The 11,565-nt window shown below is 63.0% G+C and overlaps 1 protein-coding gene across 4 annotated transcripts; it reads right to left on the reverse strand.

Annotated features, from left to right (window-relative positions):
• Positions 1-5: 5 nt before the first annotated feature.
• Positions 6-8,461, reverse strand: LOC142051357 (kinesin-like protein KIF1C). Of its 4 annotated transcripts, none has more exons than XM_075080497.1 (16): positions 8,311-8,461; positions 6,496-6,619; positions 6,142-6,218; positions 5,881-6,060; positions 5,709-5,774; positions 4,642-4,712; positions 4,424-4,535; positions 3,043-3,120; positions 2,864-2,929; positions 2,674-2,752; positions 2,495-2,573; positions 2,228-2,383; positions 976-1,091; positions 776-854; positions 216-291; positions 6-89 (listed from the first exon to the last, which is right to left on the reverse strand). In XM_075080497.1, the coding sequence occupies exons 1-16, from the start codon at positions 8,326-8,328 to the stop codon at positions 6-8; spliced, it is 1,461 nt and encodes a 486-aa protein (XP_074936598.1). In that variant the 5' UTR covers positions 8,329-8,461. The 4 variants fall into 4 exon arrangements, with proteins under 4 accessions (XP_074936598.1, XP_074936595.1, XP_074936594.1 ...); XM_075080494.1 differs by having other exon boundaries at positions 2,674-2,749; positions 4,642-4,820; XM_075080493.1 differs by having other exon boundaries at positions 4,642-4,820.
• Positions 8,462-11,565: the final 3,104 nt, after the last annotated feature.

An 11,565-nucleotide genomic window follows, 5' to 3' on the forward strand; every position in this document is an offset into this window, starting at 1 on the left:
CCCCCTCACCTGGTCACGCCGTCTTTGATGTGGTAGAGGAGGCACTCGGACATCAGCGGGTCCTCGTTGAGGTTCACCAAGTGGGGGGTCTTTGGGGGGGGGGGGGGTACCCCAAAAAACCCAGAGTCAGGGCTCAGAGGGAGGTGCCCCATGGCCTGGGGGGCGGGGTGGGGTTTAGGGGACCCCCCCCCACCCACCCTCCCCCCCCAACTCACCTTTTTAGGGGAGAAGACGCCGACGGTGCCGCCGTCCTCCCGCAGAGCGACCCCCATCTCGGCCAGCAGCGCCTCCCTGGGGGGGCACCGGGGGGGTTTGGGGGGGGCACAGGGGGGGTTTGGGGGGCTGTGGAGGGCTGGGGGGGGCACCGGGGGGTTTAGGGGGGCTGTTGGGGGATCTGCGATGCAACAGGAGGAGTTTGGGGGGCGCTGAAAGGCTGGAGGGATTTGGCGGGCACAGGGTTTTGGGGGGCTGTGAAGGCTGGGGGGGCACTGGGGGGGGTTTTGGAGGACTGGGGGGGCACTGGGGGGGTGTGGGGGGCTGAGGGGGTTTGGGGGGGGTACCGGGGGGTCTGGGGGGGTCAGGGAGGTCTGGGATGCAGTGTGAGGGGGTGTTGGGGGTTTTGGGGGGGTCTGGGAGGGCATTGGGGAGTTTTGGGGGGCTGTTGGGGGAGTCAGGGGGGGTGTTGGGGGGCACTGGGGGGGTCGGGGGTGGCCACAAGGGTTTGGGGGGCCCGTGGGGGGGTGTGGGGGGGCTGTTTGGGGGGCCCCCCCCTCACCGCTCCAGGCGCAGCGCCTCCGTCCTGCGCAGCTTCTCCTCCCACGTCTCGTTCAGCTCCGCGATGATTTTCTCTGTCTCCCTGGGGGGGGGGGCGGGGGCGCGATTTGGGGGGGGTCCCCACGATTTGGGGGGGGGTCCCCACGATTTGGGGGGGGGTCCCCCGGGGCGGGGCAGGGGCTGGGCGGTGTTTTGGGGTCACCTGCAGCCGCTCCATGGCCTCCGCAGGGCCGAGGGGGGGCAGCGGCTCCGGCCCCCCGTTGAGAGGGGGCGCAGCTGGGGGGGGGCGCGGGGGGGGTCTGCGGCCACGCTCACGCCTGGGGGAGGGGAAATGGGGGGTCGGGGGGGGAGTCGGGGGGGGCTGGGAGCCCCCTCCTGCACCTGCGCCCCCAAAGGCCCTCCCTCTGCCCCCCAAATCCCACCCACACCTCCTCCCTCTGCCACAAACCCCTCCCTCTGCCCCCCCAGACCCCCCCAAATCCACCCAAACACCCTCCCTCTGCCCCCCAGACCCCCCAAATCCCCCCAAACACCCTCCCTCTGCCCCCCAGACCCCCCAAATCCCCCCAAACACCCTCCCTCTGCCCCCCAGACCCCCCAAATCCCCCCAAACACCCTCCCTCGGTCCCCCAAACCCCCTCCCTCTGCCCCCAGACCCCCCAAATCCCCCCAAACCCCCTCCCTCTGCCCCCCAGACCCCCCAAATCCCCCCAAACACCCTCCCTCTGGCCCCCAGACCCCCCAAATCCCCCCAAACCCCCTCCCTCTGCCCCCCAGACCCCCCCAAATCCACCCAAACACCCCTCCCTCTGCCCCCCAGACCCCCCAAATCCACCCAAACACCCTCCCTCTGCCCCCCAGACCCCCCAAATCCCCCCCAAACACTCTCCCTCTGCCCCCCAGACCCCCCAAATCCACCCAAACACCCTCCCTCTGTCCCCCAAACCCCCTCCCTCTGCCCCCAGACCCCCCAACCCCCCTCCCTCTGCCCCCCAGACCCCCAAATCCACCCAAACCCCCTCCCTCTGTCCCCCAAACCCCCTCCCTCTGTCCCCCAGACCCCCCAAAACACCCTCACTCTGCCCCCCAGACCCCCCAAATCCACCCAAACCCCCTCCCTCTGCCCCCCAGACCCCCCAAATCCACCCAAACACCCCTCCCTCGGTCCCCCAAACCCCCTCCCTCTGTCCCCCAGACCCCCCAAACCCCCTCCCTCTGCTCCCCAGACCCCCCAAATCCCCCCAAACCCCCTCCTTCTGCCCCCCAGACCCCCCAAACCCCCTCCCTCTGCTCCCCAGACCCCCCAAATCCCCCCAAACCCCCTCCTTCTGCCCCCCAAATCCTCCCCAAAACCTCCCTCTGCTCCCCAGACCCCCCAAATCCAACCAAACCCCCTCCCTCTGCCCCCCAGACCCCCCAAATCCCCCCCAGCCCCTCTGCCCCCCCGGCTCACCGGCGGGGGGGGGGCGCGAGGGCGTGGGCCAGCCCCTGGGCGCAGAGCAGCTCCCGCAGCCGCGTCACCTCCTGCCTCAGCTCCCGGATCAGGCGGGCGTTGGGATCCTCGTTGATCACCGCGTGGCACCGGATCTGCTTGGTGCGGTCGGCGTAGCTGGGGGGGGGCCAGGAGCAGGGCTGGGACCCCCCCCCCAAAAGGAAACCCCACCCCCTGAGCCCCCCGCCCCCCCCCAAATGCCCCACCCACCCCGGGACGCCCCCTCACCGCAGGGTGCTGAGCGTCTCCTCGTAGTTGATGTCAGCCGGGCTCAGCGCCGCGATCATGGCCGTGCGGGAGTTCCCGCCTGCGGGGAGAGGGCGAGGAGGGGGTTAGGGGGGGTCAGGGGCACCCCAAAAACCTCCCCCCACCTCCCCCAGACCCCCCAAAACCCCTCCTCAACTCACCCAGGCTCTCCTTCAGCAGCCAGGTCAGCACCGAGTCCCGGTACGGGATGAAATCCGGCTTCTTCTTCTTGCTGTTCTGCTACAGGGAGGGATTTGGGGGTGGGGGTCGTTTGTGCCCCTCCCCCAAAATAAGGGGCCCCAGGGGTCCCGGGGAGGGGGACGAGACCCCCGCCCGGACCCCCAAACTCACCGCCTCGGCCAGGGTGGAGATGACTTTCCCCAGCGTGGTCAGAGACTTGTTGATGTTGGCGCCTTCCTGGGGAGGAGGAGGAGGAGGAGGAGGAAGGCTAAGGGGGGTCGTCACCCCACAGACACCCCCCTTTGGGGGTCCGGGGTCCCCCCCAAACCCCTCCCCTCGATTTCCCTCACCTTCAGGCGGGTGCCCTTGGCCCCCGAGGCGTCGGCGCGCTCGCTGCCGGCCAGGTCCACCAGGCTGATCCGGCTGACCTGGGGGGGCCCAGCGGGGGTTTGGGGGGGTCTGGGGGGAATTTGGGAGGAATTTGGGGGGCACTGAGGGGATTTGGGGGGAGTTGCGGGGGTTCAGGGCATTTGGGAGGAATTTGGGGATGGTTGAGGAGACTTGGGGGAATTTTGGAGGGATTTGGGGGAATTGGGGGCATTTTAGGGGGATTGGGGGGGGCTTTGGCTGTGATTTTAGGGGTATTTTAGGGGATTTAGGTGCATTTAGGGGGATTTCGGTGGGATTCAGGTGGATTTGGGAGGAATTTGGCAGGAATTCAGGTGGATTTGGGGGGTTTTGGGGGCAGCTTGGGGGGTTTTGGTGGGATTTGGGGGGATTCAGGTGGATTTGGAAGGTTTTGGTGGGATTCAGGTAGATTTGAGGGGGTTTGGTGGGATTTGGGGGGACTCTGGGGATTTGGGGGGATTCAGGTGGATTTAGTGGGATTTGGGGGGATTCAGGAGGATTTGGGACAGGCCTGAGGGATTGGGATTTTGGGGGAGATTTGGTGAGATTTTGGGGGACTGGGGGGGATTTGGGGGGGATTCAGGAGGATTTGGGGCAGGATTTGGGCCAGGCCTGAGGGGGCGGGACTTTGGGGGAGATTTGGTGGGATTTAGGGGGACTCTGGGGATTTGGGGGGATTCTGGTGGATTTAGTGGGATTTGGGGGGGATTTGGGCGGGATTTGGTAGGATTTGGTGGGACTGTGGGGGATTTGGGGGGGATTCAGGAGGACTTAGTGGGATTTGGGGGGATTCAGGAGGATTTGAGGGGTTTTGGTGGGATTTGGGCGGGATTTGGTAGGATTTGGTGGGACTGTGGGGGATTTGGGGGGGATTCAGGAGGATTTAGTGGGATTTGGGGGGATTCAGGAGGATTTGAGGGGTTTTGGTCGGATTTGGGCGGGATTTGGTAGGATTTGGTGGGACTGTGGGGGATTTGGGGGGGATTCAGGAGAATTTAGTGGGATTTGGGGGAATGCAGGAGGATTTGAGGGGTTTTGGTGGGATTTGGGGAAGATTTGGTGGGATTTTGGGGGACTGGGGGGGATTCTGGGGGGCTCCAGGGGGATTCTGGGGGGTTCCGGGGGGGGATTCAGGAGGATTTGGGAGGAAATCAGGAGGATTCAGGAGGATTTGGGGCAGGATTCGGGCCAGGCCTGAGGTGGTGGGATTCTGGGGGGCTCCAGGGGGATTCTGGGGCCTCCGGGGGGGATTCTGGGGGGCTCCGGGGGGGATTCTGGGGCCTCCGGGGGGGATTCTGGGGGGCTCCAGGGGCGCAGCGTCACCTTCTCGGTGTGGAGGTCGGTGAGGCGGTCGTGGCGGCGCTGGGTGAAGACGATGGTGAAGACGGCGTGCGAGCGGCTGCTCGTCTCATTCATGTTGGTGGCCGCCACCGTCCTGGGGGGAGGGAGGGGACACCGGTGGGCTAGGGGAGGGGTTTGGGGGGGCCCCCCGGGTGACGGGGTGTCCCCTGTCCGCCTGTCCATCCGTCTGTCCCCCCAACCTGGCCTTGTTGCCGCTGTCCATCAGGTCGGCGATGTCCTCGAAGGAGGTGACGGCCAGGCGGGAGAGGTCCTGGACGTAGGGGCCCATCAGGGGGTGCTCCCGCACCCGCAGCCCCCCCCGGCTTTTGGGGTTCAGCAGGTCCCGCACCCGCTCACAGTAGATCTCCATGTAGCTCACCTGAGGGGGGAGCCCCCGAAACGGTGAGGGAGGGGGACACCCCCAAACTGAAGGGGAGAGCCCCCGAAATGAGGGGAGTGGCCACGAAATGGTGAAGGAGTGAACCCCCAAAGTGATGGGGAGTGGGTGAACCCCCAAACTGATGGGGGGGAGCCCCCAAACTGATGGGGAATTTGGGAGAGTGAATCTCAAAAAAGATAAGGGGGAACCTCCAAACTGATGGGGGGGAACCCCAAACTGGTGAGGGGGTGAACCCTCAAAAAGATGAGGGGGAAGCCCCGAATTGATGGGGCATGAGGGGGTGGGTGAACCCCCAAACTGATGTGGGAGTCAGGAGGGTGAACCCCTAAAAAGATGAGCGGGGAACCCCCAAACCACTGGGGTGGGGGAAGCTGAACCCCCAGACTGATGGGGTGGGGACCCCCCAAACTGATGGGGGAGACCCCGAAGTGGTGAGGGGGTGAACCCCCAAACTGATGGGGGACTTGGGAGGGTGAACCCCCAAACTGATGGTGGGGGAACCCCCAAACCGCTGGGGCAGGGGGACAGCTGAGCCCCCAAAATGTTGGGGTGGGGGGCAGGTGAACCCCCAAACTGCTGAGTTGGGGGCAGGTGAACCCCCAAACTTATGGGGGGTGAACCCCTGAACCCCCAGGGTGGGAGGGAGGAGCTGAACCTCCAAAGGCTGGGGTGGGAGGCTGGGGGGAGGTGGGGGGGCTGGCCTGAACCCCCATATTGCTGGGGGGAGGGGGGGCTAGAGGGACATACCCACGGAACCCACACACCCCCAGGGCAGGAGGGGGTCTGTGAGATAAAGGGGCCCACCTTGAACCCCCAAAGCCCCTAAATGGGGGGGTCCACAGTTGGGGGGGGCCCCAAAAAACTCACCTCCACGGAGAAGGTGAGATCGGGGGATCCCTCGCGGCCGATGCGGGCGAAGAGATCCTCGCAGAGCTGGGGGCGAGTGGCGCTGAGCCGGAGTTGGGGGGGGGGGGGGTCCAGCCCCCCAAAAACCCCTCCGAGCCCCCCCAAAACCCCTCCGAAAGCCCCCCAAAAAAACCTGGGGGATGATTCCCTGCTGGCCGGCCTCCTGCCTCCCCATCATGGTGTAGGATTTGCCGGCGCCGGTTTGGCCGTAGGCGAGGACACAGACGTTGTAGCCCTCGAAAGCGTGAAGCAGCATCTCCTCCCCGATGTCCTGGTAGACGCGGCGTTGCGAGGCGAAGTGGGGGTCCTCCTCCTGCGGGGGGGGGGGATTAGGGACCCCCCCGTGTCCCCCCTGCACCCCACATCCCCCCGCCGAACCCCCCCCAGTACTCACCGAGGTGTGGGACCAGTATGAGTAGTCGAAAGCGAAGCATTTGGTGCCATCTTTGGGGAGTTTGGGGTTGGTGATGCCTGTTTTGGGGTTTGGGGGGGTGGGGGAGGTGTTGGGGGGACACCGTGACCCCCCCACATCACCCCCGGGGCCCCCCCCTTTGCCATCGTTCGGGGGTTATTTATATCCCGGCGGTGGCAGCTGGTTCTCCGGGCCGGCGGCCAGGACGGTGCCGCGGGGACAAGGACGGAGGTGGGGAGGGGATAAAAAAATGGGGGTGGGGGGGCTCTATGCCGTGTCCCCCCAGTTTATGGGGGTGTCCCCCCCAAAAAAAAAACCCAACCCCCACACACTCACAGGTGGTGTTTCCTTGCATCTGGATGACGCACTTGGCTTGTCGGCTGCTTTCCCGAGCGTTGAACGGCCGGACTCTCACCGCCACCTTCACCGAAGCGCCCGCCATGGTGGCGATGGGTTTATCCTGCCGGGATGGACGGACAGACAGACAGACGTAAAACCGCCCCCACACCCTCCCCCTCCCTTAAAGAAAATAAAGAACAGGGTGTGGGGAACCCCCACCCCGTGGTTGGGTTGAACATCGACCTGCCGGTGACGCCCCGGCGAGCCGGATCCGCGCCCCGACCCCGGCCAAGGAGAGGCCTAAAAATAACCCTGGCGCGGGGCTGGATTTTGGGGGGGGGGGGGGGGGCTGGGAAAGGGCGGGAAGCCCCCCCACCCCGCGCTGGGGTACAGGCAGCACCCAGGGAGAGGTCAAAGGTCGGCGGTGGGGGTTAAAGGTTGGGGTTTGGGGTGGGGAGGAGGAAGAGGAGGGTGAGGAGCCTTCCCTCCAGCTTTTCCCTGCCGGGTCCGCTGGGATAAACAGCACATGGCACCCACCTCCCACCCCCCCCCCCAAAATGGGTGTTGCTGACACCCCCAAAAAGGGGGCCTTCCCCCCCTCAGGTGAGGGGCTCCTCTGTGGAGGCTGAAAGCTGTGACTCCCATGGCAATGAGGCCCCCCACACCCCCCTACAGCCCCCCTAAACCTGACCCCCACACCCCTGAGCACCCCCACCCGCCTATAGCCCCCCCAAACCCACTCCTACACCCCCATGACCCCCCTAAACCCACCCCCACACCTCTGACCACCTCCACACCCTCCTATAGCCCCCCTAAACCTGCTCCTACGGCCCTGAGGCCCCCCAAACCCCCCTGCAGCCCCCCTAAACCTGCCCCCCCCATAGCTCCCTAAACCTGCCCCCCACCCCTGAGGCCCCTGACACCCACTTTAGCTCCCCTAAATCTGCCTTCTACATCCCCGTGAACCCCCTAAACCCACCCCCCACACCCGTGAGGCCCCCAAAACCTCTCTATACCCCCTAAAGCTGCCCCTCCAAACCCGCACACACCCTCCTATATACCCCCAAACCCACCCCCACACCCCTGAGCCCCCCCAAACCCTCCTACAGCCCCCCTAAACCTGCCCCCACCCCCCAACACACCCCCACACCCAAGCTCCCTAAAATTCCTCTAATACCCACCTTAAACTTGCTCCCCCCAACCCTGACCCCCACACCCCCTTTAGGCCCCCTAAATCTGCTCCCTGCATCCCTGTGACCCCCCTAAACCCACTCCCCAAGGCCCTGAGGACCCCCACATGGGGATCCCCCCTATAACCCCCGTAAACCCGCCCCCCACACTACTGAGCCCCCTAAAATCCCTCTATAACTCCCTTAAACCCGCTCCCCCCAACCCTGATCCCCGCCACAGCCCCTTTATAACCCCTTAAACCCACTCCCCACGCCCCTGGGGCACCCCCAAATCCTTCTACACCCCCATTAAACCTACTCCCCCCAATCCTAAGCGCCCCCATACCCCCTTTATATCCTCCTAAACCTGCTCTACACACCCCTGGGCCGCCCCCAAATCCCTCTATACCCTCCTAAACCCACACCCCCCCACCCCTGAGCCCCCCCCAAATCCCTCTACACCCCCATTAAACTCGCTCCCCAACCCTGAGACCCCCAAACCCCTCCTACCGCCCCGCCAAACCTGGCCCCTACCGCCCCAGGACCCCCCCGAACCCCCTCCCCAACCTCCCGAACCCCTCCCCAACCCCTGACCCACCCCCACCCAACCCTCGGTCCCTCCCCCCCCGGCCCGGTCACTCACCCGCCCCGGGTCCTTCATCCCCCCCGCCCCAGGGCGGCCATGCCGGCCTCACCCCACCCGCGGTGCCGGGGCCTCGGCAGCGTCCCGGGGCCCGGCGGGGCGGGGCCGGGGGAGGAGGAGGAGGAGGAAGGGGAGGAAGATGGGGAGGAGGAGAAGGAGCAGGAGGAGGGGGGACGAGGAGAGGGAGGAGGCGCGGCTCGAGTGGGCGTGGCCTGGCCGCCGTGACGTACGAAGGGCGGGGAATGGCGCCAGACGGGGTGGGAGGAGCCTCGCGTCCGGCCCTGCCCCGCCCACCCTTAAAGGGGCAACGGTGAGAAAAGGTCGCGCGGGGGGAGGGTCCGCCGGTGTCGAGGGGTTGTGTGGATGTGAGGCAATCGGGGGGGGGGTGGGGGGGTGGGTGTGTGTGTCCCTTGGTGGGGGTGTCCCGTGGGTGGGGGGTGTCCCGTGGGTGGGGGGTGTCCCGTGGGTGGGGGGTGTCCCACGGGCCCACACGAGTGGGTGCTCCCCCGTGGGGTTACCCCCAGCTCACCCCGAGCTGGGTCCGGCCTCGCCGCAGGGAAACCAGAGGGTTCAGGTGAGAGAAACGTCCCTCCTTGTCACCATTTGCCCCGTTTCCCCCCGTGTTTTCCCCTTTCCCCCACTTCCCCTCACACTTTTCCCTCCAATTCCCTCACTTTTTGCTTCTTTACCCCCATTTCCCCTCACACTTTTCCCACCTTTTTCCCCTCACAATTTTCCCGCCTTTTTCCCCTCACACTTTCTGTCTTTTCCCATCACTTTTCGCCTGCTTTTTATCTTCACTTTTCCCCGCCTTCGCCTTCACGCTTTTCCCCCCAATTAACTCACTTTTCCCTTCTTTCCACACATTTCCTCTCATGTTTTCCCCACCTTTTCCTCCCACTCTTTTGTCTCACTTTTGCCTTCTTTACACACATTTCCCCTTTCACTTTTTCTGCCTTTTCTCCTCACATTTTTTGCTCCAATTCTCTCACTTTTCCGTTATTTTCCCTCACTTCCCATCACGGTTTTCCCTCCAATTCCTTCACTTTTACTTTTGTTCCCCCATTTCTCCTCATACTTTCCCCACTGTTTCTGCTTACGCTTTTCCCGCCTTTTTTCCTCACATTTTTTCTTCCAATTCCCTCACTTTTCCGTTCTTTTCTCACACTTCCCATCATGATTTTCTCTCTAATTCCTTCACTTTTACTTTTTTTCCCCATTTTTTCTCATGCTTTCCCCACTGTTTCTGTTCACGCTTTTCCCGCCTTTTCTCCTCGCATTTCATCTGCTTTTTATCCTCGTATTTTTCCTCCTTTCCCTCTCACTTTTCCCTTTTTCTCACATTTCCCCTCATTTCCTCTCATCTTTTCCCCAACTTTTGCCCTCATACTTCTTCCAATTCCTTCACTTTTCCCTTGTTTTCCCCCACGTTTTCCCCACCTTTTCCCCCCAATTCCCTTACTTTTCCCTTCTTTCCCCCTGCTCTCCATACTTCCCCCATTATTTCTCCTTTTGTCTCTTCACAATTTCCCTCCCATTTTCCTCCTTTCTCCTCATTTTCCCCTCACACTTCCTTCCGTTTTCCCCCATTTCTTCCCTTTTTCTGCTCACACTTTCCCCATTTTCCCCTCAGGCTTTTCCCTCCTTTCCCATTTTCCCCTCACACTTTCCCCCCTCACACTTTTCCCCATTCTCCCCTTTCCTTCCTCCAGTTTTTCTCTGTTTTCCCTCCCTTTTTCTCCTCACACTTTTCCCTTCTTCACAGTTGTCTCATTTCCCTCCTTTTCTCCTTGTGCTTTAACACCATTTCCCCGCATTTTTCCCTCACATTTTTTTCGTGTTTTTCCCACATTTTCCCCTCACACTTTTCCCTCTTCCTCCCCTTTTCCCCTCACATATTTCCCTTTTCTCCCTCACACTTTTCCCTTTTTCCCATATTTTTCCTCACATATTTCTCTTCCTGCTCCCGCTCTTCCCGCTTCTTGCTCCTCACACTTTTTCTCTTCCTTTTTTCTCATTTTCTCATCTCACACTTTCCCCTTACACTTTTCCCCCATTTTCCATCCCTTTCCCCCCTCACACTTTTCCCGCTTTTCCCCCCACTTTCCCCACACAATCCCGCTTTCCCCCCCACTTTCCCCACACAATCCCGCTTTCCCCCCCAATTTCCCCACACAATCTCGCTTTCCCCCCCACTTTCCCCACACAATCTCGCTTTCCCCCCCACTTTCCCCACACAATCTCGCTTTTCCACCCACTTTCCCCACACAACTTTCCCTCCTTTTCCCCCCACTTTCCCCACACAACTTTCCCTCCTTTTCCCTCACTTTTCCCTCTTTCTCCCATTTCCCCTCACACTTTTCACTCCTTTTCCCCTTTCCCTCCTTTCCCACATTTTCTCTCGCACTTTTCCCTCTTTCTCCCCCATTTCCCCCCATTCCCCTCCCAGCAGCCCCCAGATGCCCCACAACAGGGAGGACGAGCCTTCGGCCCCTTCGCCAGGTACGGACCCAAACCAGCCCCAAATCACCGCAAAATGTCAACCCCCCGCCACTGACACCCCCAGACCACGGGGTCCTTAAGCGACAAACTGCACCCCTAATGAGCGAGCTGCCCCTCGTTGCCCCATAGCCCCCCCCATAGTGCCCTACAGCCACCCCCTATACTGCCCGTAGCCCCCTGTTCTGGGCCCTATAGTGCTCCTATAGTGACCTCAAACAGGCCCCATAGCCCCCCTTCCATAGTGCCCCATAACCACCTCCTATAGGGCTTTACAGCTACCTCATACGGGCCCTATAGTGAACCTATATAGCACCCCGCGGCCACGTTCTATGGTGCCCTACAATGTTCTATAGCACCCTGTAGTCGCCTCCGATAGGCCCCACAACCATCTCCTATAGAACCCTATAACTTCCTCATCGGAACCCTATAACCGCCTTCTATAGTGCCCAATAGCTCTCCCATCAGAGCCCTATAACCGCCTCCTATGGAGCCCTATACCTCCCCCGCGCCTATAGCCGGGCGAGGGCCGGCCCCGGATGGCCCCGCCCACCCCGACCCGAGTCCCCGCCCACCCCGACCCGAGTCCCCGCCCACCCCGACCCGAGTCCCCGCCCACCCCGACCCGAGTCCCCGCCCCGCCATCCCACGGTCCCGCCCACCCTGTCCCCAGGGCCCCCTCACCCGGTCCTCTCCCCCCGCCCACGCCTCCCTGTCCCCGCCCACCCCGCCCTGTCCCCGCCCCTGGCCGGCGGC

Source organism: Phalacrocorax aristotelis, unplaced genomic scaffold, assembly GCF_949628215.1.
Source record: "Phalacrocorax aristotelis unplaced genomic scaffold, bGulAri2.1 scaffold_354, whole genome shotgun sequence".
Lineage (NCBI taxonomy): Eukaryota > Metazoa > Chordata > Aves > Suliformes > Phalacrocoracidae > Phalacrocorax > Phalacrocorax aristotelis.